Here is a 26,188-nt window from a genome sequence, read left to right as displayed (position 1 = left end):
AACATAACATTGCAAATTTATTGAATAGAATTCCCATTAATGATAATGATATATTTCTGTTGCCTACCATGTGAAATTTCAAATTGTTTTATTGGATGATAAATTATTCTGGAATCATCAGATTGGGATGATTTTCCTACAAAATCAAACTGTACTGTTTTTCTTTGAAGTGTCTTAATAAAACATTAAGCTTGTAACCATTATTAAATATATTATTAAGTCTATTTAGATTCCTATTTGAAGCTTAATTCTTTTGAGACTCCCTTATAATGCAAGAACAAGATTTAAAGATACAAAACTAGGCTGTCAGATCATTTTTTGGTGCCCAAAAATATGAATAATGTAGAGTGATATTTAGTAAATTGAAAATGTTAATTTAATCATGTATTTTTATTTATGGATGTGTAATCTTTGCTTAAAAAAATATTCATTTATTCTTAAAACATAACATACACACCTCTACTAAACCAGACAAGGGAACTATTTTCAGGTGACTCAATATAATATTTCGGGTTACAAGAAAGGCTCATATTTTGCTTCTGTTGCCTTTTTAATAAACTAACAAATCACTTAAAATATTTCCCTCCAGTTTAATTAAAATAAATAATTTTCTTTCACAGAATGAATATTAGTCTGCAAAGAATTTTCAAATAATATTAATTTTGTTTAATTTGTTTAAACTAGAATTTACTGCATCTCTGTTTAACACATTAGTATTTGCTGAAATAATTTCAATTAACACCTTCTGAATTACTTGATATACATATTTTGCATTTATTATGTACAAGTATATTTAATATCTTCATGTATTTAATATTACTTCATGTGTTATATTTTTATTTATTAATATGGTCTTTAACTATATCTATTTTTTTATTTTATAATTAATTGTTTACTGTTTGATGCTGCTTCTATCAAGGTTTTATCATGTTTTTTTTTTTCAATCCATTCAGGCGAATTCTGAAGCAATATTGTGCTCACATATCCCTGATATCTATATAATGTATTGTTAATATACAGAGTGAATCACAAAATTTTCCTGGGACCTTCATAATCTATTATACTCAGAAAAATAATAGAAAAAGTTCTTATAAACATATTTCCTAAACTACTTAGTTTGCAATTTACAGCTAGTGAAATATTTCACTGGAATTTCAACTAGACCGGTGAAATGAGGTACTGAAATTTTTAGGACATTAATTTATGTGATTTTTTATGGTTTTTGACCTGAAATATCGATTAAAATAGGTCCCAGAACCGTATCTACCGTAGATGATGAACTCATTCTTGAACATCTATATATATAAAAATGTTAAGTTCGTTTGTGTACGCTTCAAAAACTCAAAATGTTCTGCACCGATTGAGCTCAAATTTTAGCACGATATATAACCCGCATCAAAGATTGTTTGCATCTATTTTTAATAAATCTATCTATCTATTTTTAATTTGTACTTTTTTAATTTGGAAATGTAAACAAAGGAAAACCAATCAGATCAATGCAAAATGGCCGCTGTCAAACACAACGACCAAATTTCTTTGAATTATATTTAACAGCTAAAATATCTGTATTTTATTAAAAAAAAAAAACACCAAAACAAAAAGAAAAGCCACCAAGAAGGATGACTTACAGTAAATAAATTAAAACACCCAACTTTCTTATAGCCCAGATAGACTTAAGACTATGCAAACAAAAAAAGTCGAAATAACCAAATACACAGAAAATAATATCCCTACATAATGACCAAAAAATCCTTTGTTAGGTTAAATATTCACTTTTGTCTGAATTTACAGAAGGCATTTACAACGAAGCATTGACAAATATTGAAGACAAGTGCTTAGCTAATGCAAATAAAGTTCTTAGTCAATTGGGAATGCCAGCACCCACCCGAGCTGCGATTGCTTCATTTGATGTGGATTTACGCCGTGAACAGAGTTACAACATTGGTGATCTTCAGTCATATGTCCAATCAAACAATCCCAAATTAACGCGTGAACAGAAAGGCATTTATGATCGCATAATGCAAATGATAACTAACGGAGTTGGGGGGACCTTCTTCTTAGATGCCCCAGGAGGAATTGGAAAAACATTCCTCATTAGATTGATTCTAGCAACGGTTCGATCAAAAAATGACATAGCCTTAGCTCTTGCTTCGTCTGGAATAGCTGCGACATTGTTACCAGGTGGAAGGACTGCGCATTCAGCTCTGAAGTTGCCATTAAACATGCAAATCATCGAGACTCCCACGTGCAATATTTCCAAAGCATCCTGTATGGGAAAGTATTACAAAATGTAAACTCATTGTTTGGGATGAATGCACGATGGCACATAAAAAATCGCTTAAAGCTCTTGATCGATCGTTACGAGATTTGCGTGGAAACGTTTAACCATTCGGGAATGCTTTGATATTGCTCGCAGGAGATTTTAGGCAAACATTGCCTGTAATTTCTCGATCGACACCAGCAGACGAAATAAATGCTTGCCTGAAATATTCAACACTGTGGCGACACGTACGTACATTGAAGTTGACTACGAATATGCGTGTCCAGTTGCAGAATGATCCATCAGCTGAGGTATTCTCACGACAGTTAATGGAAATTGGAAACGGACAGCTGCCAGGAGACGTCTAGACGAATATCATTTCCTGATAATTTTTGTAATTTAGTAACATCGAAAGAAGAACTGATCGAAAAAGTATTTCCTGATATTCAAATTAATCATAGAAATCACGATTGGCTCAGTGAATGAGCTATACTTGCCGCAAAGAATAAAGATGTCTATCAACTTAATAATGTTATTCAATCCAGCATTCAAAGTGAGGAAATTACATATAAGTCGATAGACACCGTTGTGGAAGCAGATGAAGTAGTTAATTATCCAACGGAAATTTTAAACTCACTTGATCTCCCAGGGATGTCACCACACATATCAAAATTGAAAATAATCCTGCCAATTCTTGCCAATTATCCTGTTGCGGAATATTAATCAGCCAAAACTCTGTAACGGCACGCGACTTGCAGTTAAGAAATTGATGAATAACGTAGTGGAAGCAACGATTTTAACGGGGCCTTTCAAAGGTGAAGATGTCCTCATTCCTCGAGTACCCATGATCCCGACCGATACACCATTTCAATTTAAAAGATTGCAATGGCATTTGCAATCACAATCAATAAAGCTCAAGGTCAATCTTTAGAATTGTGTGGTTTAGATTTAGATGCGGATTGCTTCTCACATGGACGTGCGTGTTCACTAGTCGGCAAACCAGATAGCCTTTATATCTACGCAGACAGGGAAAAACAAAAAAAATATTGTTTATCTCCAAGTATTGCAAAATTAAACTTCTATGAAACGTATGCTTTGTTTTGTTTCTCATTTCTCATCCATGCAACCACAATGTGACATAGCGAAGCGTGGCGAGTACAGCTAGTTTATTATAAACTTGTATAACTTTGTTTTCACTTTTCTTTGTTTTGTTCAACTTAACTTACATTACTTTGTTCAGAATTAAATTTTCTACAAGTTTTGTTTAAACGTTTTAAGTGTTTATTACCCATTTAACAAATGTATTGTACGTCAAACATAAAAACAGAGGTTTTTATCCCAATTTATTCGTTTTCATCCCAATTTTTTTAAAAATTACTGTAAATACGGATTCTGGGGCCTATTTTATTCAATTTTTCAGGGCAAAAACAATAATAAATCACTAATTCTACCACTTAAGTCCCAAAAATTTCATTACGTAGCATTTTAAACAACTGTAATTTTATGTAAATACTGAAGTTCAAAAGAAATAAGGATTTTAACACAAAAAATATTTAAGTAATTTTTTTATGATGTTTTTTCTCTGCAATGATAAAATTAATTTCTTAATGTATTAAAAATTTATTTTTTCTGTAAGTCTCTATAAAAATTAAGTTAATAAAACATACAAAGTTCCAACTAATCAATTAGAAAATTAAAAAAAACTTACTCCAAAGGAAACACTTCACTCAGTAACACCCAAGGTAGTGGTATAACACCAAATCCAGCAGCAAAAAATAGCAAACAGAATAATCCAAATGGTATCCATGGGATAACATCACCTAATTTTATACTGACAGCTAACATGTAGCAGCAAATAACACATGTCAATAATGATATAAAATTGACTTTTCTCTTTCCTAATAATTTCATGAATATCATTCCAGTCAGAGAGCCAATGATTTGCAGTCCTCCTGACACTACCTGAAAATAAAGTTTTGTTTCATATTATAAATTTGTATCTGTTTAGTAACTAGCCTAAAAGCTGGGCTGAAGTATACCTTCTTATAACTGCCACTAGCTACATGAGAAGCACAACAACAAAGGTGTAGATGGCATATTGGTATTTTAGAATAAGTCAAAATGAAAGGTAATGTAGGAAAGTCCTACAACTGTGTTATCAGCTTTTATATGTAACCAAGAACTGACTCAGAAGAAGTAAATCACAAAAATATTTAGATTAAATTTAATTTTAGATGCAGATTTAGATTAAATTTAGAAGAAGAAAAAATTTTAATTTAGATTAATATAGCTTTCAGAATAAAAATCAAAGCAAATCATTTTACAGAGAACACAATCACCAAACACAAACCTTTAGAACATGTAGACTGATTTGTAAGTGCAATTACAAAAAAATATTCCTGGTTTTTTGGTATAAACTACAGAAACCTCTGTAAAAGAAGTAATGGTTTGGTTTTACGTTTTCTTCTATCACTTCCCAAGAATTGCCTGGGAAGTCAAATTCTTTAAATTCAGTAGCAATCAGTTTATTTCCCAAGATGTAAAACCCTCTTCTGAGAGTTAGCTGAATATTTTAAAACGACATATACTCAGCCATTCCCTTTTCTCTTGCACCATTTACAAAGATCTGTATGATGTTTAATCCCTAAAAAAAAAAAACACAGTTTGAAAGAGGTCTTAGGCCATTAAGTAGACCAACAAATAAGCTGAGGTTTACTGAGGCTTAACTACTACAACAAATTACTCTCAGGACAAAACATTTTTGTACCCTTTGGTGTACTTCACAATTTTTTTTCATTTTATATATATATATCTTTTACAGCTTTTCCAGAGTACTTCATTTAAGTTTATCATTGTTTGAAGCAATGCAGCAGTTTGTTGCTTTTGTTTTCCATGGGACATAACCTACCTGATTGTTCATGTTTAAAAAATAGATGAAAAAGTAATAAACATCTTTGCCTACAACCAGGATAGCTCTCTAAGATAAGAGTTCTTTTCCTGTAAATTCATCAGTCCCCCTCTATAAGCAACAAAATTTAAAATATATATATATTAATGAATATAAATTATAACAAAATAACTCACCAAGACCCAGTGTGGATTCATAGGCATTCCAATTAATTTGAATATATGAACTAGGAATGGTCTAATTCCCAGTAACGATATATTATGTGATATAAAAAAATATATTAATACCATCCGCAATGGCCTATGCAACTTAGGTTGTAGTAAAAGTACAAATGTATTTGCCACTCCAGTATTACTTGACCTACTTTCTAAAGAAAAGAAAAAAGATGTGAGTCACTTATAAAACAAAGTTTTACATAAGAAAATTATAAAACTACATAATAAAAATTATTTATTTAATTGTTTCATTTTAATTGAATCACATATATTAAATAAAAAATCAAATTTTTAATCATTAACCTATTTGCTTAAGTTATCGCCAATAATTTATGGCAAATATTATTTTCTCTTAGCATATTATAATCAAATTGTTCTCTAATTTGAAAGTTTTTTCAAATGCTTGATAATTAACAAAGCAGTAATGTAATATTTGTAATTGTGTGTTTGTACTGTTAAATCTGATTATTTTGTCAATAGCTCACAATTCTTGGGTAATTATTTTTGGGTATAATTTAGAAGTTCTTATATATGACAGTTTGAAGAACAGGATATTTTTATTTGCAACAGCATGAAGGATTGGGAATAAAGAAACAAAATGAATTCTACTTGTGTAGGAAAATTCTACTTGTGATGAAACAGATGATTTTGTCTTGTATTTACTTTTTGGTATGTAAATCATAGACAATTAACATTATTTGTATGTTTTGCTTTAATACAAGGTATTAAAGCAAAGGTATTAAAGGTGTAAAAAGGTATTAAAGGTATTAAAGCAAGGTATTAAAGGTGTTTATATATCATTACTAGGTTAACATAATATGTTACTCCCCTTCAATTATGTTATAATATAGAATAGCTGCTGTTTCTTCTGGGAAAAAATGACCCATATCAATAAAAAAAAAAAATTCCCATAATCAATAATATTAATTATTTGTATTCATCACAAACAAAATGGAATTATGATTTACTGTTTCCAATGATAAAATAAATAAATGATATTACAAAATATTACAAAAATAAAATCATCAGTACATCCATACACGTAGGTATCATCAATTAAATATGTCATTTTAATATGGTTTTAGCAAATGTAAAAATAAATTAGTGAGAAAAAATAAAGACATCTATTGTTATCAAACCCAAAGTACAGCTTGAATCGAATTAAGTTAATTTTTTAAATAAATTATGACCACACCAGTGACAGACAGCAATATTTTTGATTACCTAACTGAAGGTAAACTGGCAGAATTCCTCACTAGGGTCTGGAAAATGTATGAATCAACCTGTCTGTATGTGCCAAATTCATAGCAGCTGTAGCTACTGACATTACTATAATGAACTATAGTACTCTTTATAACAAGAAATAATTATCGTTATAATACGTAGTTGATGGGTACTTAAAAAGGAAAATAATTTTTTTAAATTTTATTTTTTAATAATTTTTTATTTTATTTTATATCTTAATAGTTTTTTATTTTTTTTTATTTCTTAAAAATAAATTCTATAGCATGTATGATTGTAAAATTATACTAATTTCTTGTTAATGATTAGTGAATTTTGATTTTTATCTCTAGATTATTTTTTGTAAACTTCTCAGTTTTATTCATTACTTTAACTTCTTAAAAAATTTCATATCAGGAAATAAAAATCCTTTTTTACATGTTAATTTGCATTTGCTGTGATAATTTTTTAATTCTTTTAAATTCCAGAAAGGAAACTTTTATCTCTCCTACCACCATTTCTGTCGTGTATTATTTCAGATTTCCTGTAGGCAAGTAATTTCACATTTTCTTGTTTTCTTTTTTTGTTAAATGATGAGAAATGTAAGATAAATAGTAAAACTAAAAATTGAAATTATATATATTTATTTTTCATTTGATAAATGTAATTAAAATAGGGTAAAATGGTTGTAAACAGTTTCAGAAATTATAATGATAATATAAATATAATGATAAGCAGAATTTTTGTATAAAAGTAATAAATAATAAAATAATACTGTAATTATGGATACCAGTTCTCACTATCATGCTTTCTCTTTTTGAAAAATTCTTTGTAAAACAACAGTACAGTTTTGTAAAGCAGTTTCATTAAATTTTCTTGAATTTCTTCTTCTTCACTATTTAATTTCAAATCATCAGGAGCTTGACTTTGATCTTCTCTTTTCTGCACTAAAAGGAACAACTTATGAACAGCACTACCTACAAGCAAATGTAAACTTTCTGTGCTTTATGTTGATCTTGACACTTTTGTGTCTACTGAACAGATATTATTTTCAGGGTCTCAATCCCTTAATAAATTCAGATTCAGTAGTCCTCTAAGGATTAGATTATTAAACTTAATGATTACTGTAACAAAAATTCACTCCTCTACGATGTGAACTGACAAACAATCCAATGGTATTAGATAAAAAGTAAAGCCCAACCACTTTATTTTACACATACCGTTTCAAAAAAAATTCTTTAAGAAATTAATTCTCAGAAAAAAATACTAACTTTATCACAACTGGATCACAAAATATAAAGGAAATATAAAATCCCAGCTTCATCCTTTTAATAATTGCCGAAAAGTAAAACTAAAGGTGTGATTCTACATAGATGTTTGGAATTATCATATATTGAATTCAATCACAAGACAGAATTAAGCGAATTAACAAATTTTCAATCTTCCTAAATTTCTTATATATCTTTATCCACCCTTTTTCATGACTGTGTATGAGACTTTAAAAAGTTATTTCAACCAAGTGAAACAGAAATAAAGGAGCAAGGGTGCAAGTACAAAGGATGAGAAAAAATTAAAATTTTGCTAGTGTATAAAAAGTTAATTTGCTAGTGCAGATCTGAATTTTACAGTTCATGTTGACCTAAATTTTTTGTACTAATCAATTGATTCCTCTAAAAACATACCTTGACTACTTTCAATAGGTTCTTTGTTTTCGACATTAGCTGGAATAGTAACCATTTCCTTTGTACTGGCTGACTTTGTATATTCTAACAATGCCAAAAATTCTTCTCTTACATATACTGGATGAACCCAGCCACGTAGCCAACATAAAGCTTGTTCTGCTTCAGTTATCCGTCCCTGAATAATTAACCAAGTTGGTGATTCAGGAATCTGAAAAAAATAATGTCATTCATAAGTGTGTATGTACGAGGTCTATAAATAAAGTAATGAGACTGATTCAGAAAAACATTTTATTTACAATCCAATTATACATGGAATCTATCACCTTTAAAATAATTCCCTTGGGAAGCCACGCAATGGTTTAAACAGTTTTCCCACTCTTCATAGCAGTGTTGGAACTCAGAAACTGGAATATCCTTCAGATGGTCGATTACATTTTTTTTTTTATGTTTTCTACTCTTCCAAAATGGTGTTTTTTTAGTCGGGAACAGGAAAATATCACAGGGACTCAAGTCAGGTGAATAAAATGGTTGAGGAACTACAGGAATGTTTTTCTTTGCCAAAAACTCATTGAGAGTGGAATGTGACAAGGTGCATTGTCATGATGCAGAATCTAGCTGTCTTTGATGGCTGGTCTCACATGGGCAACTCTTTTCTACAGTCCTTCAAGAATTTCTTGGTAAACATATTGATTTACAGTCTGTCCTGTAGGCAAAAACTCCTTACGGACAATGCCATTACTATCAAAGAAACAAATTAGTATGGTTTTGATTTACTCATTTTTTCTTTTTTGGGACATGGTGAGTTTGAAATGTGCCACTCCTTACTCTGACATTTTGTATTTGCGTCATACTCAAATATCCAAGATTTATCACCAGTAGCAACATATTTTAGAAAATCAGGATCAGTTTCAATTAGCCCTAGAAGATCACAGCACACTTCCACCCTATTATTTTTCAGTTCAACAGTGAGGTTTTTAGGGACCAATTTTGCACAAATCTTTTCATGTCCAATTCGTTTGTCAAAATTTGATGGACTGTTGTCTGGTTCAAATTCAGTTGTTCTGCAATCATTCTGACAGTTAATCGCCAGTCATACCGTATCAAGTCTTTGATTTACTCAACACTGTCGTCACTTTTCGACATTAACGGTCTTCCAGAGCATGGATCATCTGCAACTGATTCTCAGCCATCTGAAAATGCTTTAAACCACCTAAAAACTTGAGCTCGTGACAGAGCATCATCTTCATACGCCCTTTGCAATTTTGAAAAAGTTTCAGTAGCATTCTCACTGAGTTTAACACAAAACTTGATTGCCCAACGTTGCTCATAATTAGTATCACTTATTTTTGTAACACACAACAAAAACTCATTACATGAAAAGTTTGTTTACATATCACGTGGCAACAATAGACTAAAAATATTAATACCTAATATTAATCAGCTGTTCATATAACCATATGTTTACTAGTAACTTTAAGTGTTGCCTCTTCTCTGCCTCTCTAGCTGCCAAAAAAAAATTAGTCTCATTCTTTATTTACAAATCTCGTAATTCCTTGACCGTGTTGTAAGAGTACAGTTATTATTTATTATTCTACCATGAACCTGGTAAGTATGATTATATACAAAAAAAATTGAATTTATGTTGAATATAACAAATAATTTAATTAAACATCGGATGCAGAATAAAAAATAAGTCAGAAGAGATAAATGTAAGCTTTCACAGATAAAAATCGTCATTATTAATACAAAAAAGTACAGAAATAAAAATCTACTGTTAAATTCAGGATTATATAACAATATGCTGCACTATATAACTGAGCTGGGATAAAAATTATTTTTAAATATAATCATAAATTATATTGTTGACTGATGCCAAAATTGTAGGCAACAAATCATACCATGATTTTAAAACTGATAATGTCCTTAGAAATACATGCTGCTGTAATCTAATGGGTATCACACTGATCAAGCTAAAGGTATCTTGAAAGAAAGAAACACTAAGAAAGATAAGTGATTGATTAACACTAGAAAGAACAGTAGCATTAAAAGGGGTAATACCAGTGTATTTGAAAAAAGCAATATTTATTGACGACTAGCTGACCTGGCAGTGCATCGCTATTGCTATATTCGAGTATATGTATATAGATTAAATAAACATAGATGAAAGTTTGATGAAATATTAAAATACTGAACATTATGGAACATTACAAAATTTAACCTTTCCTTTTTTCCCTCTTACCCTATTCCAATCTTCACCTCTACCCCTCATTCTTTTTTTCCTTTTTCCCTTCTCCCCTTTTTGCAAAAATATTTCTTTTCACATAACTAATATATATTCTGAATATGAGCCAAATCGGATCATAAATATAATTTATCAAAATATCTAGATCCCAGCGCCACCTAGCAGGTTCAAACTAATTCAGAAACCTTCGCAGGCGTACCCACAACAATTCACCAAAGTTTCACCTCAGTCGGATGAATGGCATAGGAACGCATACGGGACAAAGAAACAAATACTCATTTTTATATATATGACTATGGTAGTTATGTGCCATCACCATTAAGGTCATATATTAAATAGACTGTCTATCATAGGATAATCACCATAGGCTAAAACAATGCAACTAGGCACATTTGTTTTTAACAGTAAAAATGTAAAAAGTAATGACTTTTATTGTTTTAATTAGAGGCTCCTATGATTTTATTTGCAATGAATGATGACAATTTTATTAGCATGTGAGAAAAAATTTTTACTAGCCAAGATATTAATAATTAATTATTATTTATTATTAATAATAATTGTGAATTTGCCTAAATTAATGTAATGTAATGTAATAATGTAAAGTAATGTAATGTAATGTAGTAATGTAAAGTAATGTAATGTAATGGTTTACCAATAGTGAATAATTAAGTACCTAATTTAATTAAAGAGCATATTTTTAGTAATTTTGAATTGTTGGATCAGAACACAATAGGAGCTTAAGCAGAAATTCTGACATTTATTGTGATAAGCATATGAACAAGTTAGGTATAGTAAGGATGAAATTAGTTTCAATATTCATCAATGAAACAATTTACAAAATAGATAATCTGATATGGACACTACATAACTTCCTTGTACGTCTATTAAATTTCATATACACATATTTTTAAAATGAAAAGTACATAAAATTTTATTTCATTAATAACTTCTGACATTCTTTCATACTTTTTTTTTATTGTTATTATTGAATTATTTATCATTTATTGTAATTTTTTTTACAATCAGAGATTAACAATTATTAATAAATCAATATATTTAAATTTTAAAAAAATTTAAAAAGAAAAAAGATGAAGTCAAATTTAAACTGATGTGGCTTCCCCTTGTAAGATCCATATATGTCGTTAATTAAAATTTCATTTGGCCCTAACTCTGGAACCAATGAAAATAAGTACCACTTATAATATATTGTTGAAAAGCTCTTAATGAGGACATATTTTGCTGCAGTTAAGAGAAAGTCCAAAATCCAGTTTTTTTGGATTTTGGGCTTTTTTGGACACTTTTGGTCCAGATTGCAATCAAAAGGGGAAGCGCACAACTAACAATGACACAGTCCTAAATAGATGTTACATCAGTCCTAAATCCAAAATTTCAACATCCTAGGACTAATCATTTTTGAGTTATCCAAGATACATACGTACGTACATATATATGTACAGACGTCACACCGAAACTAGTCAAAATGGATTTAGGGATGGTCAAAATGGATATTTTCATTGAATCTGAAAAGTGAAATTCTTCACAAACACAATACTTCCGTTACTTTGTACACGGAAGTAAAACCATAGTAATACTACTGACAGAAAACATAATTTGGGAAATGGGATAGCTCTACATTGAAAGACCTAGATGCTGTTTGTACTAACTATATTTTAAATAACAGTAGTTTAGGAAGGCACATGAAGGTGAATATAAAATTAAAAATTTAGACTTGAATTAACTTCCAGATTAATCTTAATTATTATAAATACAAATAGAAAGAACAATGATAATAGTGAAAAATAAATTGAAAACAAGATTATGCTCCAAAAACCATTCACAAAAATCTAGGCCTAATTGCCCACTTTAGTTTTTAAATAAACATCACAGAAGATATTATGGAGAAAGTATATAAAAAATATAAGTTTAACAAATCCTTATTTGAATATCTCTTAATATTTAATTAAAACACTGAGCCATTTCAAACTGCTGTGTTGATCATCAGAATGTAAAATTTAAAAATATTACAAATAATACAAAATATAATTGTATTGCTTACTCTTATAACTACAACTGTGCTAATTCTAATGATAGAAACTTTAATTTATTATAAGTAACAGCAGGGGCAACAGCAGACAAAAATTTCAATTCTATACTTAGTACATCTGCAGCTGTAGTAGCATCCTTACTGTTTTAACTCATAGAAGTGGTAGAAACATAAAAAAAAGGTGTCTGTTCACTGTTATAATCAAGAAAAGGGAATATGTAAAAAGGGGTAATGTAAAAAGTAGATGAGATAGATGGTTTTGGTCAATTCTAGAACATTTTCCTCTGTTATCTAATGTAACTATTTTGTGAAAAGGGGATCGATCATTCAATAAAATTCCTGTTTCATGTTTTATTTCCTGTTCCATGAGACTTGGTACCTGGTTCTTGGTTCAACTCTTCCATGTAGACTTGCCCTTCCTTTCCTTCTATCAAGAATTAGGCCTCCATTATTGATTGGTTAGTTATTTAGTGCTCTAAGATATTAAAATACTTAAAAATAAGTATGTATCAAAATTACTAAATGAATTTATAAAGTAGCAAAGTAATATTCACAACAATTTAATTATATTTGTCAATCTTTATTTCACTTTTTCAAATTTTTTTTGAGAAACAAACTTTTTATGTGACCTCAACTAAACAATTTCCATTGTATTAATTAATATATGTTTTTTCCAAATAGTTTAATATTTCAAATAAAAGCAGTATAAGCACTGGAAGTAAAACCCCTAAAATCTATCCAAAATCATCATGCAAATTAAATCAACCATTCTACAATAATTTAAGCACTTCATAGGAAAAAAAATTTTTAATTATACATCTATATTTATATTTATAACATCTCTACTTACCAACTTAGTCTTATATAAAAGTTTCATTATAATTACACATTATTAGAGAATTTACTAAAGACTTTAAAATTAAAAAAAGGACAAATTTTTTTCCCATAATGACTACGATATAATTTTGAAAAATTAAATTAAAACTCCATTTAAAAATTTCAGCATTTTATGTTTTTCTTAAAGTAGCTTTATTTTAATAAGTGACATAATTTCTTCCCTTTTTTAAATTGATTGGTATTTTTATAACTTATTGTCCAATAACTGTAAAATAATAATAATTTTTAAAAGTAATAAAAATAAAAAATAATGATGTTTACTTACCAGGGAAATTGTTATAAAAGCTAATACAGGCACAATAGCACTAATAGCACAAGTGCTACGCCAGTCTGTTAATGCCCCGATTAAGCATTCAAGTAATATGCCGATACCAGCAAATGATCCAGACAATGAAGACAGCATACCTCGTAAATGTGGTTCTGTAATTTCACCTACATATGATAGCACAGGAGCTTCCATAAAGCCAAGATTAAGTCCTAATAAAATTGCTGCTGAGTAGAGATAGAAGACATGTGTTGAATAATATATAATAATCCAACCAATTAATTGTGGTATATTTACCATCATCATACAACGCTTTCTTCCAAATATATCTTGAAGGAAACCTGATGCCACACTTCCTAAAGGTTGGCTGATAAATATTATGCTGCCTATAAAAAAAAATTATAATAATAATAATTTTATTCCTGTACATGACAACAATAACATTTAAGAAAGAAAGCAAAATATGTTTTTAAATATATGATTCTAAATACATATACTGTATTTTAAAGACTTACATGAAAAATCCCATTCACAAAGATAAAATCCAACATAATAAATGAATGTGAAATGGACTTTTGTTAGGTATTGAAGCGATCAAGAACAAATTTTCCATTGCCCGTTAAAATATGGTTCTGGCACATTAACCCAAAAAAAAGTCTATCATTGAATGAGTGGTTAGCATTTAGTGGTCAGGACATGATCACCTTTTGTGACAGCTGATGTTTTGTGATGCAACAGAATAAAGGATAGTCGAGATAGCTTTTTTTTTTATTTAAATGCCAATTTTTTTTTGGTGTTTTTTCACTTATTGTCAGTCAAAGGAACTTATCTGGAATGCTTTGCCCAATTCTTGGCAAGAACAACTACAAGACACAGCTAGCTGTTCAGTAATTAGGCTAACAGTTATACTTAGCTAACTGCTTGTGAAAAGGTTCAGACTAAAAAAAAAAAAAGTTTGGATCATAAGTAAAAAACTGATAATTTTCTTATCCAGAGTATACTTTTAACTTTTAATGACAAATTCATTAAAATAAGCAAAAGCTGGTTATTTATTTTTAAACCAACCCATCCTCTTTGATGTCAGTCCTTAAAATTTTTATTCATCCAAGTAGAATAAAAATTAAAACACATTACAAATAACAAAATTAACCTTTACAAATGTTTTATGTGATAACGAAGAGTAAAACTATAATCTGCAGTGCTTACATCCTGATAGTACTATAATACACTACTTTTAAAATGCAATTATAAAGTTAATGAAATTACTATTATTATATTAAATATAATATTATCTGATATTGTGAACATGATTTTTTTAGAAAAATTCATTGAGCTGAACGCATTATTAATTACAAATGTCTTTAATTGTCTTTTGAATTACTTTTTATTTTAAAATTTTACGTGGAAGTTGTATTAATTAAATTAAAGTTGTTACTATATATGATGCAATCTTTTGAAATAACTTAAAATCATGTTATTCAATAAGAACATTGCTTTATACCTTGCTCCATTGTCATGAATATATTTAATTCATTTTTAATACTAATAACTGAATATAATTTGAAATTTAAACTTTTTAATGACTCTCAAACCAATCTGTGCATGCACTGACTTATCCAATTGCAGGTGCTTTGTATTTTATACCATTTAGTTTTTCTACGTGGTCTTCAGGTTACATGAGTGTATTGAGTAGTCTGTGGATCATACTTCTGAAAGCAAATAGTTTGTATAAAATTTAGTAGTTTGAGATAAGAAAATAAACAAATCATTGCACATGGAACAGAATCACCAAACCCAATTTCCCTGGAACACATAAACAAAATATTCCAATTGCATAATATTCTACATTACTCAAATGGGAAGAAGTTTGAAAGAAAGATATAATGAACACTTAAATGCCCTTCATAGCAACATAGTCAATATCCGCTAACCATTTTGTGGTCAAACTTTACAAATTAACAAAAACTAACATTGACAATCTTGATATTTTACACATATACAAAAGGTTCCACACTTTCACTCACTTCAACACAATGAAAAATGTAAAAATACAAACACGCACAACAATGATTTATCAAGCATAGACAATGCAAACCACATATTTTTTTCCACCATATTCTGAACTTGTGACTGTCTAATTTAAAAACATCTGCCAACAGTAACATTGATTGACACCACTGTAAAAACTATTTCTTGAGAATGGTCAGAAAAATGTTGAAGTAGATTTTTTTAAAAACATTATAGATTTGATTCATTGTTTCATTAATAAAGTTTAAATTTCAAATTAAATTGGTCTGCAGACCAGTTAGTTATGTATTGTAAGGCGTCTACCATGGATCTCCCCTTCACAAAATCATATTGTCTAGTGGAGAATCCACCCATCGTTTCTAATTCTGCCAATATACAATCAACAATCAGTCTTTCAAATAGTTTACCGACCGTGTTTAACAGATAGATTGTCGACACATGACTCCTTCCATCTCTGTATTCCTTTTCTTAGGTACCAGAACTAGTCGTGCCTCTTTCCAGCACACCGGGAAATGAGAGTCCTCTAGGGCCTGATTAAAGGCATCTAACACAATCCAGGAGTGTCTGACCACCATTTCCTTGACTATTTTACCTGGAACCAAATCTGGTCCTGGACTCTTGTTGGAATGTAATGTCACCTCATCACTCTTGAGCTTCCCAGTCGTGAACCTCATGTTGTGTTCAATTTTCACCTTTTTCCACTCTCACTCAACTACTGAGAAGAGTTCCTCTACAGCTCGCAGCGCCACCTCATTAGAAAGAGGGGGGCTGGTCGTCCAAATCAGTCCATGACCAGTTTGTAAGCACTCCCCCAGGGGTTTACTTCAAGATCTTCCAGCAGTTAGTGCCATTCACTGACCAGGATACATGTTACTTATATCATAACTCACTATCCTAGTGCTTCCGCCAACTGTTAAGATTTTAAATTTATTTACAAATTCATACCCATTTTTTATGCTATAATTATAATGTAAATTCATTTTTATCATAAGGATTTTCCTCTGATTTTTTGTGGGGGGTCAGCTGGATCCAATGAAACCGCATTCACTTCCCCAGCTGGGGTCCCGAGGGCTTCCCTCACTTCCGAGTTAAAGCTGATGGCATGTAAGTATGAGTGTTGCAAGAGTTGTTGGTGTGCGTGGGTGGTGTATATGTGTTGGTATGTTTGGTCAAGTGTGTTTGGTGTTGTTTTGTGCTGGTTTTTTAGTTATGTGTGGATCTGTTTGTGTGTGTGTGTGTGTGTGTATGTGTATGTGCCTTGCTATTTGCTTTGTTGTCTGATTGTGTGTGTTAGTGCTTACACCCCCCCCCCCCTCTTCTGAAGTAATGCTTTACAAGCTATGCAGGAATACATACGCCTTTTTTACTATCTTGCAGAACCTGTTAGTGAGTCCAACACTGCTCCGGCGCTCATAAATGGGGTTCCTCTACCTCTTAAAAAAAATGATTATACCTATAATTTTGGAAATAATTTAAGATGGAGCAGATATAAAATCAATCAAAGATTGCATTGGGATGTCGGGTTTATGTATTTTTGGAAGTCCATATCTTAAATTATTGTTTTAATCAAAAATAGTTTGATATTTTGTGATTAAACTTTTCTTATTTTAAAAAAATTATGAGTAGGGCCTTTTATTTCCTTAAAGTTATTTTCAATTTTATATTGTTTCCTTAAAATATTAAATTTTTCAGTGTACATAATAACAGGTGTATTAGTTTTATCAAATTTTAATATAATACAATTATTTTTTTTAATTTATTTTCTAAATTGTGAATTACTTTTTTATTAAAAAGTGGTTTATTAATAATATTTATATCTTTAATTTTATGGATATTGCTACTAATAATATTATGTAACTGTTCCTTATCAGGGGGATTTATTTTATTAATATTTATTTCAAAATCAACTATAATATTTCTGATAATATTATTCTTGTTATTATGAGATGGATTAAATTTAAAAGCATTAGCAATAATAGATTGTTCATTATCACCAAAGTTAACATTTGTCAAATTTAAAAATTAATTATTAGTATAAGTATTTGAATTTTCCTGCATATCAGTGAAACATGAAGCACAATTTTTATTCATAACAACATTTTTTGAAACTTATTATCAATCATACAGATTTCAGTTATTACCATTATTACTATTATTTCTTATCTTAATCATACTACCAATTTAAATACATTGAGATTCTTTTAGCTAATATTTATGAGTTTCAATTTATATATATATATATATATATATATATATATATATAATAATTTCATTAAGTATATATATATATAAGAATATTATCTCACCAAACCATGATGCACTTTCTTCATCTAGTAGAAATAATTCTTCATTATTATTAAACAGACCACCAATCACAATTGTAGGCATCGACAGTATGAGACCAATACCAAGTAACAATACACCAAAGCCAATAGTTGCTGTTATCTGCATGAAAGAAAAGTATAATAATAAAAAAATGAATATTTCTTTATAGTGTTCAGTCTATAGTATTAGACTAAAATAGACACCAAAAAGTATTATCAGATATACAAAATCACCATTTACTTATGCAATAAATTAGAGGGAAAACAAGTAATTGTTACTAAAAGGGAGTTAAAAATACAGTTAATGTATTTATACAAATGTGGACATTAATGTGGATACTAATACTAATGTGGATAATGTGGGCAGAGTAATACGTTACAGCACTGGTCCATGATCTTACTATGCTCAATATTTACAAACCTCTCTGAACCCTAGCTAAACTAAAGAAACTAGAGAAATTATGCTCTGCTCAGCATATGAACCCATAGTGATGGCTGCTGACTTCATCAGGATAGAAAGAAATGTGACATGTTTTTTTCAGTATTTAACCCAAAACAATGTGAGGCCTTTTGTTTTACAAGTATCAAAGTCAAAATTTAAATTTAGTTTAAATAGAGCTATTGCAACACATGAGGAAAATCCAAAATATCTAAGAAACATTTGACAGACAGTTGACCTACATGAAGCATTTGAAAGATGCCATAGCTAAAGAAAAGCAAGAATAAACATCAACCAAAAGCTGATTACCCTAACGTGGGGCCTATCAGCGGGGATATTCAAAACAGCATCTTAGCTCTTGTACAATTAACAGCTAATTACTCTGCACCAGCCTGGTTGAATAACATTCTATTGAATTGAACAAAAAAAATTCCATCAGTCTATAATGCATCCCACAAGAAATAAGTTCAGTTGAATTTGACACAAAAATATAGAAAGTGCAAAGGGAATGGATCCTAGCTCTGATTCTGGTCACCCAAATTAAACCATAAAACAAATTTATTGAGGAGGAATGCACCATCAGAGATTTTAATGGTAATTTTCTGGAAATTCACTTGGTGATTGGGTTGGTCAGTTGTGTCATAGATGAGTAATCTTTTAAATATTACTATGAGCACTAAACATTATAACTTCTAAGTAATTTGTAAGAAATAATAAAAATTTTGTAAAGAATAATAACAGTTTTTCTATATACAGAACAAGAATATATTCTATATTTCTATATACAGTAAATAATAAAAGGTAATAAAGTATTCTAACTCTTAAATGTCTTTTCATACACATAGAAAAATTAAATTTAGCTAATGCTTCTATCTCAAAACGATCTATTTTTTTGACATGAGATCATCATGCCCCAAAGCATCCAGGTTGCCTCCGTGGGAAGCAACTCAACAATTTTAAATGGAAAGTGTAGTGATTTAATTTTCTGAAAACAAAAATTTTGACATAAAAACATCAGATCATGACTATCTTAAACAGGTAAATTTTTATGGTATGTGATTATGGTAATTGTTTGGGGTGTATTGTAAAAAAAATTACTCAATGAATCTGATGTTAGTTACAAAAAAAAGTTTTATTTATATGTATGTGTATTATATATAAATATATTAGCTGTATGCAGTTGATCTTCATTAACTATATATAAAGCTTGAATGATGAATATGAGGAAACAGAGGGAAATTTGTTAACAAACATTTTCATTTACATTACATAACTAAAACTCCTGTCAACTTATGGTAGTAGATCACGTTTACATTGTGATACCTAAAGCATTTTATTCTGCTCAACCCTTATACATTTAATGAAAACACACAGTTAATACATACATACTCTTGCTTGCTATACATATTCTTATTTTAAATAAATACTTGTTAAATATATATTGTAATATTACTCAGAATTAGTTGACATTTCTTCAGTTTTTTTACTACCTTTTTCTTCTCTGTCATTTACTATCTTTTAAGCAGTAATTTACTTATTGTTCACTGACAACAAAATGAATATTGTTATTTAGAAAAAGATTATCGGTCTGAATTAGCTTTTTGAATTGTGTTTGCCATATTACATAATATCTGCCTCATTGATCTGTTTTCTAATCTAAATTAATGTATACGTACCAATTATCTAGCAAACATGAGCATCTTTCATATAATATCTAAATTCTTTTTACATTATTATCTGGAGGAATTTTAAAGCAATCCTTTAATAGACTTTAATTGTAATAAAAAAATTTTATTTCTCCTGAATAAGATTTGGAAATAATACAGTAAAGGAATGCAAGGACGGTATCTTTTGTTTTGTCATCATAAAAAAAAGATAATTTCTAAAACACCTGCCTACATTTAAAAAATCTTATATAAATGGATGTAATAAAAGGTAATAAAAAAAGAATGAAGAGATGAAAGTTAATATTTCAAGTGATTGCAGAGGTATGAAATTTCTTTTAAAGCCGAATCAACAGAAGGATGATATTATTCTAGTTTAATTAACTAAATGTTTGCAATAACCATAATTATATGTCCTGTAGAAGTGACTTTAAACTGTCAACTTTATGTCTGATCTTAGATATAAAATCTAGGTGTGTCAAAAAGGAGTCCAAAAAGGCTTCTTAAGTTTCCATTAAATTTTTTGTGCAGAATTGTTTTGCTTGCATTTCTCATATGATAACCAAGCTGGTTGTTTACCTTTAAAAAAAGAACTTTTGATTTTTAGTGAAGATAGAATTGGACACGCTGGTACAAAATGGAATGGAGAATAATCATTCTGAATGTTTAACTCAACAATGATGAATTTTTATACTTTCAAACTATTCGACAAGATAGTGCATTTAGCAGACAAGTCAAAATGAAGAAGCAAGATCTCAGTCAACTTGAATATTGTTACAAAACAGCGCAAAGAAAAATTTGTATATTTAATTAGTAAATATCAGTTTTATCAAGATGAAAATTAAGTGTAGTCTTTATCAGCCAACTTTTAATATGGTTAATGAGCCTCAGAACCAATATATTGTAACTTAGAACTTTAACAAAATGTCAAGAAGTACAAAATTCATAATTTCAAATTGCTAATTATTCTTTCTAAACTCTAAAATTTTTCTCTAATCTGGAATTTCTATTCATTTATTTTGATCTAATCCTAAACTTTCCAGATATATAAGTAATCAGGAATAAAAAAATTCACCAAAAATCGACCAAACCAAAAAACAATCACAATATGAACAAATTTGATAGATCCTAAGTGTTAATTAAATTAAAATTTGTTAAAACCTATTATGTGTCTCTTTATTTACTTATTTTGAAATTTTAGCTTACTTTCTCCCAATTGTTCAAAAGTTTTTCAACCCTTCCTGAGACAATTCATATTATACGAGTTATATATTATATTGTATTATATATCGTATTATATTGCGGTTGGCATAATGGAAATCTTTCTTTTTTGGGGTAGTTACAGGCATTGACTACTGTCTCATTAGCCCTTTTCCCAAACAAAAAAGAAAAATTTTTTCCCCTCCCTATTAAAATAACCAGCGAACTAGCCAGAAGAGTAGTTTTGTCAGAAGATCAACGACAAATAGACTTGTCATGGGACATTAAAACCCCAAAAGAATCACAAGATACCAGGGGTGTATAGTGTCCTTGCTTGCTATTTATAAACATACTTCAATTTCAAAGAAATGTTGTCATATCTGTCAAAACAGGTGTAATAATACTGCAGTTCTTAAAAACTCATCCTTAATAAAATTTTGTCAAAAAATTTATAAAAACTTTAATTATATATTATATCGTCTAGTTTACCTTTAGGCCATCCTTTTTTCATTCTTTCCTCATCCTACTGATGGCCTCCACCTCTGCTTCCAGGGTGTTGAGGCTTTGGATATAGAATCTTGCAATCCTCCGCAATAAATTACAGAAAATGTCTTAATGTCGACATTAGATGATACCAACCTGAATGGTGTGGTGAGCATTACATCAGAGTCTAAGCTTGATGTACTCACCGCTAAAGAGCTCACCCTCTTTTTTAGAGGCTTCCAAACTTATGAGGTCTCCATTGATGCTTGTCCATCACTCTCTTTTCTATCATTACGTCATCTTCTTTACTGATTCCCTTAATGGGAATTTTCTCCATTCAACTTTTTTCGTTGGTGCATTATGTTCAGACTTCTAATGTGGCTTCACTTTCATTCACTTTTTCACTGATGAAGGCTCATTCCTTGGTTGTGCAACAATATTTTGTTTGGAGACTACTTTTTTCTGTGTGGGCTTTGAATAAGTTTCTCTAACTGGTAGACTACCATTTTTTCTGATGTTCACTCTACGGCACTCTATTATTCCCTCTGGTGACAACTCCTCAATTTCCTGCTCAGAAAAATTGAGTAGATCTCAACAAACCACAACACTCTTCAAGGCATTGAGGGTGCTGTGAAGATCGATGTGGACAGCCACCTCACCTATTTTCATTAATCCAAGAATCTTCTTCAAAAATGGATGTCATTGGTTGTCTATATGTAAAGACAGACGGTTGTAAATTTTTCGTATTTCCTTTTTCTCAGCCTCCAGTGCAATTAATTATTTCACGACTGATAAGAATCACGATCTCATCACGTCATCACGACCTCTGATTTTCGGAAGCTCCACAATTGCTATTATTTCTTTCTATTTTCCTTCAGTCACTGTCTAGATGTCTTCCGATTTCTCCGATTGGGGACTTTATCTGAAACTCGACTTGTTTTAAAGTGGACTGAGGCGTCTGTGTTTTATCTTTATTTTCTTTTATCTTATCACTGGTTCAACTTTTTCATTAGTTACGTCCTGAACCTTCTGTGCCTATGTTAAGCAACTTTCTCAAATGGGCAATTTTGCGATCTTGCCAGATGATACCCATGATAATTTACATAGACGGACGGATCCCTACACGGTTCATTCTGCATTGGGTCCCCACAAGCGCAGCCTTGTACAGCGTACTGTTGTGTCTCAAAATCTTTGACACCCAAAGCACTGTAGTGGAGTCGAGATAAACGGACGCACTGTCAGTCTGTGAAAATCAGCCTTTATTTTTCCCGAACACTTTGGTTTGTTAAAAGTGAGGACTTGCAACGCGGAGGGAACAACTTCTCCGTTGCGTCATGAGTTAAATCATCGAAACGCTATAATTTCTTGTTCGTAAAGTTCTTCAACTGTTTCCTTTTCTGTGAGGTTTAATAGGTCCCTGCACACAACTACTCCTTCGGAGGTATTTAAAGTACTGTGAGGTGAAACCTCAACATCCATAACTCCGAACTTGTTACCTTTAAGTAGCCTTAAGACTGTAAATCATTAACAGTTTCGTCGAACAAACCAATGTAAGTCTTTTTAGCTTCCTTCGCCGGTCTTCTTGCAGCTTCCGTGATTCCGCGTGATATCATGAAAGGACTGATTTTCGTAATGTCTCTATCACTTCTTCTAATAACCGAACACTTAGGAATCACTGTGTGACTCTTCTTTCGGAACTTAGTTCGATCCGACCATACCTTGTCGCTAGACTCTTCCTACGCTTCGGGTTTGAAGCCAAATGTTCTCCAAAACTAGGATTTATATGTGGACCCTCTGTTACAGAAAGAATGGAAGTTGATTGTTCCATAAAAAAAGTTGACAGTCTATATGTCGCAAGGTGCGGGCGGAAAGATGGTTAGGCATGCCCCGGATCAATCATCCTGCCTAGGTTCCCTCAGTTAGCCGCCTCCTACAAATTTAACCCGGCAGGGGAGTCCTAACCCGCTATACCGACATCCGCAGGACTCACACGTAGAAGCAAGAGCTCCGACACCCTTCCCATAGGACAGTCCCTGCCAAGGACCGAAGTGACTGACTCATACTGAACGGCGAAAGACTTCGGAGTTCCAAAGTGTGGAATGTGGGTGAACCGATGTGAACTAAGCTCACATAGGACTAACCTCAACCCGGCTTCACAAACGAGAAGAAGGATGAGCACTCTCCGTCTGCGCACTGCCCACCGTCAGAAAAACAGATCACGTTTCATTCCCCCCACCACCACTGCAAACAGTGAAACAGAGAAACACAACCTCAACCAGCTCGGGACCGTCAATCCCGTACTCCACTGAGGAGCTTCTGACCAAAACCATTGCCCCGTTGGCGGACATAAGAAAAAGTGCTGATGTACAATGTCGTTGCCTGCCCCGGACGTGTGCGTAGATGTTATTGCACGGACGTGGTGTTGGGTGTTGTCCAGGGTTATTATTATTATCACCATTACCATCACCATCACCGTCAGTATTGTTTGTATTTAATTTTCCAGTGCGAATGTCGGTCTGTATTTGTAGTAGGGATATGTGTTTCCGATGTTTGTTTATTGTATTGTTTGTGTTTCGAGTTTGCATATTGTGGCTAGTGTTTCATGAACTACTTAAGCTGATGCATTGTGTCTGGCTATATATTCAGTTCCGGCTAGAGCTCTGCATCCACCTGTGATGTGTTGCACATTTTTCTTTTGTTTATAACCTCTCCTGCATGTTTAATTTGTGACTAATGGTCCGCCGATTATGTGCTTTTTGTAATTTAGGGCCCAGGGTGTGTTTTTGTATTTGTTTTTTGTTGGGTGGTCCTGTGTGATGTGGTGTCTGTATTTTTCATGGGTGTTTTTTGTGACCAAGTGCATCTTTTCTTGCTGTAATTGTGCGTGTCTGTTGTGTGGTTTGTTTGTGATAGGGCGAGGGGTGTGTAGTTTTTGTCTGCTTTTGCTATCGCTGTATGTAGGCTGGGTTGCTTCGCATAAAAGAAATTCCTGAGTATGTACTTGTTTTTGTTTAGTGACTGTATGTCTGTGATTCCTCTCCCGCTTTTTTTCCATCTGTGGTTAGTTTTTCTTTTCATGTGTTGGGTGCGACATCCTGTGTTTAATGAGTTCCGAACGGATTAGAATATGAATGTTTTCTATACCCTCTGTTTATGTTGTATCCTCTATGTTTTATTATGATGGTGAGATTTTTGGAATTTAGTTTTGATTTTAGAAGTTTAATGAGCCGGTTTTGAAATTCGTTTATCACTTTCATTTTTAACTGTGTGTGATCGATTTTGATATTCTGATGGAAGCCTATGTATTTTTATGTTTTATTTTTGAACATATTATCAAGCTTTTTATTGTTTACAGCCTCCATTTCAGTTAATCGTTCACCTTTATTAATGTGGAGAACCTTGCATTTACTTATTACAGACTCCGTATGGATGTCTGATGTGAAAGTTTCTGTGGGTTTGAGGAATCCTTTTAGTTATGTCTCTGTATTATGGCTACATTTAATATCATCCATGTAGAGGAGGTGGGTAATTCTGTGTTGGTTTGTTTTTCGGTGTCTGATGTGGTAGGCAGAGCATGTATTGTTAAGTGGATTGTGGCAGGGATAAAACCAGGGGGTGCTGAATGAGTCTCCTAGGAAAATGCAGCATCATATGTACATGTCATCTGTTTAGATTTGTTCGGTTTGTGTTTTCAAGAGGACTTTGGTCCGCCATGACTGCATGATTTATGGATTTATGTAAGAAACTATATGAAGTACGGCTTGATCTTGTAAATCTCTAGAACTTTGATTAGTCAACTGTGGAGTCAAAGGCTTTTTGTAGTCTATGTAACAGGTGTGAAGGTTTCTGTTTTCTTTTTCAGTTTGTCACTATGATGAGCTGTTCTTTGTATCCTTAGCTTTGTTTCCTGCATCTTTTCTGCTCTTATGTGAGAATGTTGTTCAGTGTTAGGTGTTGTTCTATCTTTTTGCAACTTGTTGCAGCGATGATCTTGTGCAGGGTTGGAAAGCAAGTCAATATTTTGATGAGTTTTTGGTGTTTGAGTTTTTGGGTTTGATGTAAGTTATGCCTTGGATGAAATTCATGGAGTGTGTGAGGTTGAAGTATAATTTTTCTTGATTTGTTATGTGAGTGCTCCATGTGTTGAGGTGAATTGTTTATACCAAAACTTTTGGATGTTGTCTACACTGGGGCATTTCCAGTTGTGTGTGTATTTGATTGTTTCTGTATGATTTCTTATGTTGTAAATGTGATGTCCCTTTGTTCTGATAATTTCTTGTGATTGTCTTCTTCTTTGATCCAAGGGATGTTATTTT

The 26,188-nt window shown here is 31.3% G+C and overlaps 1 protein-coding gene across 2 annotated transcripts in view; it reads right to left on the bottom strand.

Annotated features, from left to right (window-relative positions):
* The window catches only part of LOC142321413 (facilitated trehalose transporter Tret1-like), a 57,215-nt gene that overhangs the window by 1,141 nt on the left and 29,886 nt on the right, over nt 1–26,188 (bottom strand). For both annotated transcript variants that reach the window (XM_075359492.1, XM_075359485.1), the window contains exons 3-7: nt 18,069–18,207; nt 13,735–14,120; nt 8,287–8,494; nt 5,345–5,535; nt 3,969–4,222 (exon numbers count right to left, since the gene is read on the bottom strand). In XM_075359492.1, the coding sequence (XP_075215607.1) occupies nt 3,969–4,222; nt 5,345–5,535; nt 8,287–8,494; nt 13,735–14,120; nt 18,069–18,207 (1,178 nt within the window). The remainder of the gene's footprint in view (nt 1–3,968; nt 4,223–5,344; nt 5,536–8,286; nt 8,495–13,734; nt 14,121–18,068; nt 18,208–26,188) is intronic.

The sequence above is a fragment of the Lycorma delicatula genome, chromosome 1, assembly GCF_047948215.1.
Source record: "Lycorma delicatula isolate Av1 chromosome 1, ASM4794821v1, whole genome shotgun sequence".
Lineage (NCBI taxonomy): Eukaryota > Metazoa > Arthropoda > Insecta > Hemiptera > Fulgoridae > Lycorma > Lycorma delicatula.
Note: the sequence above shows the minus strand (reverse complement) of the source record. Positions and strands in the feature narration are given on the sequence as shown.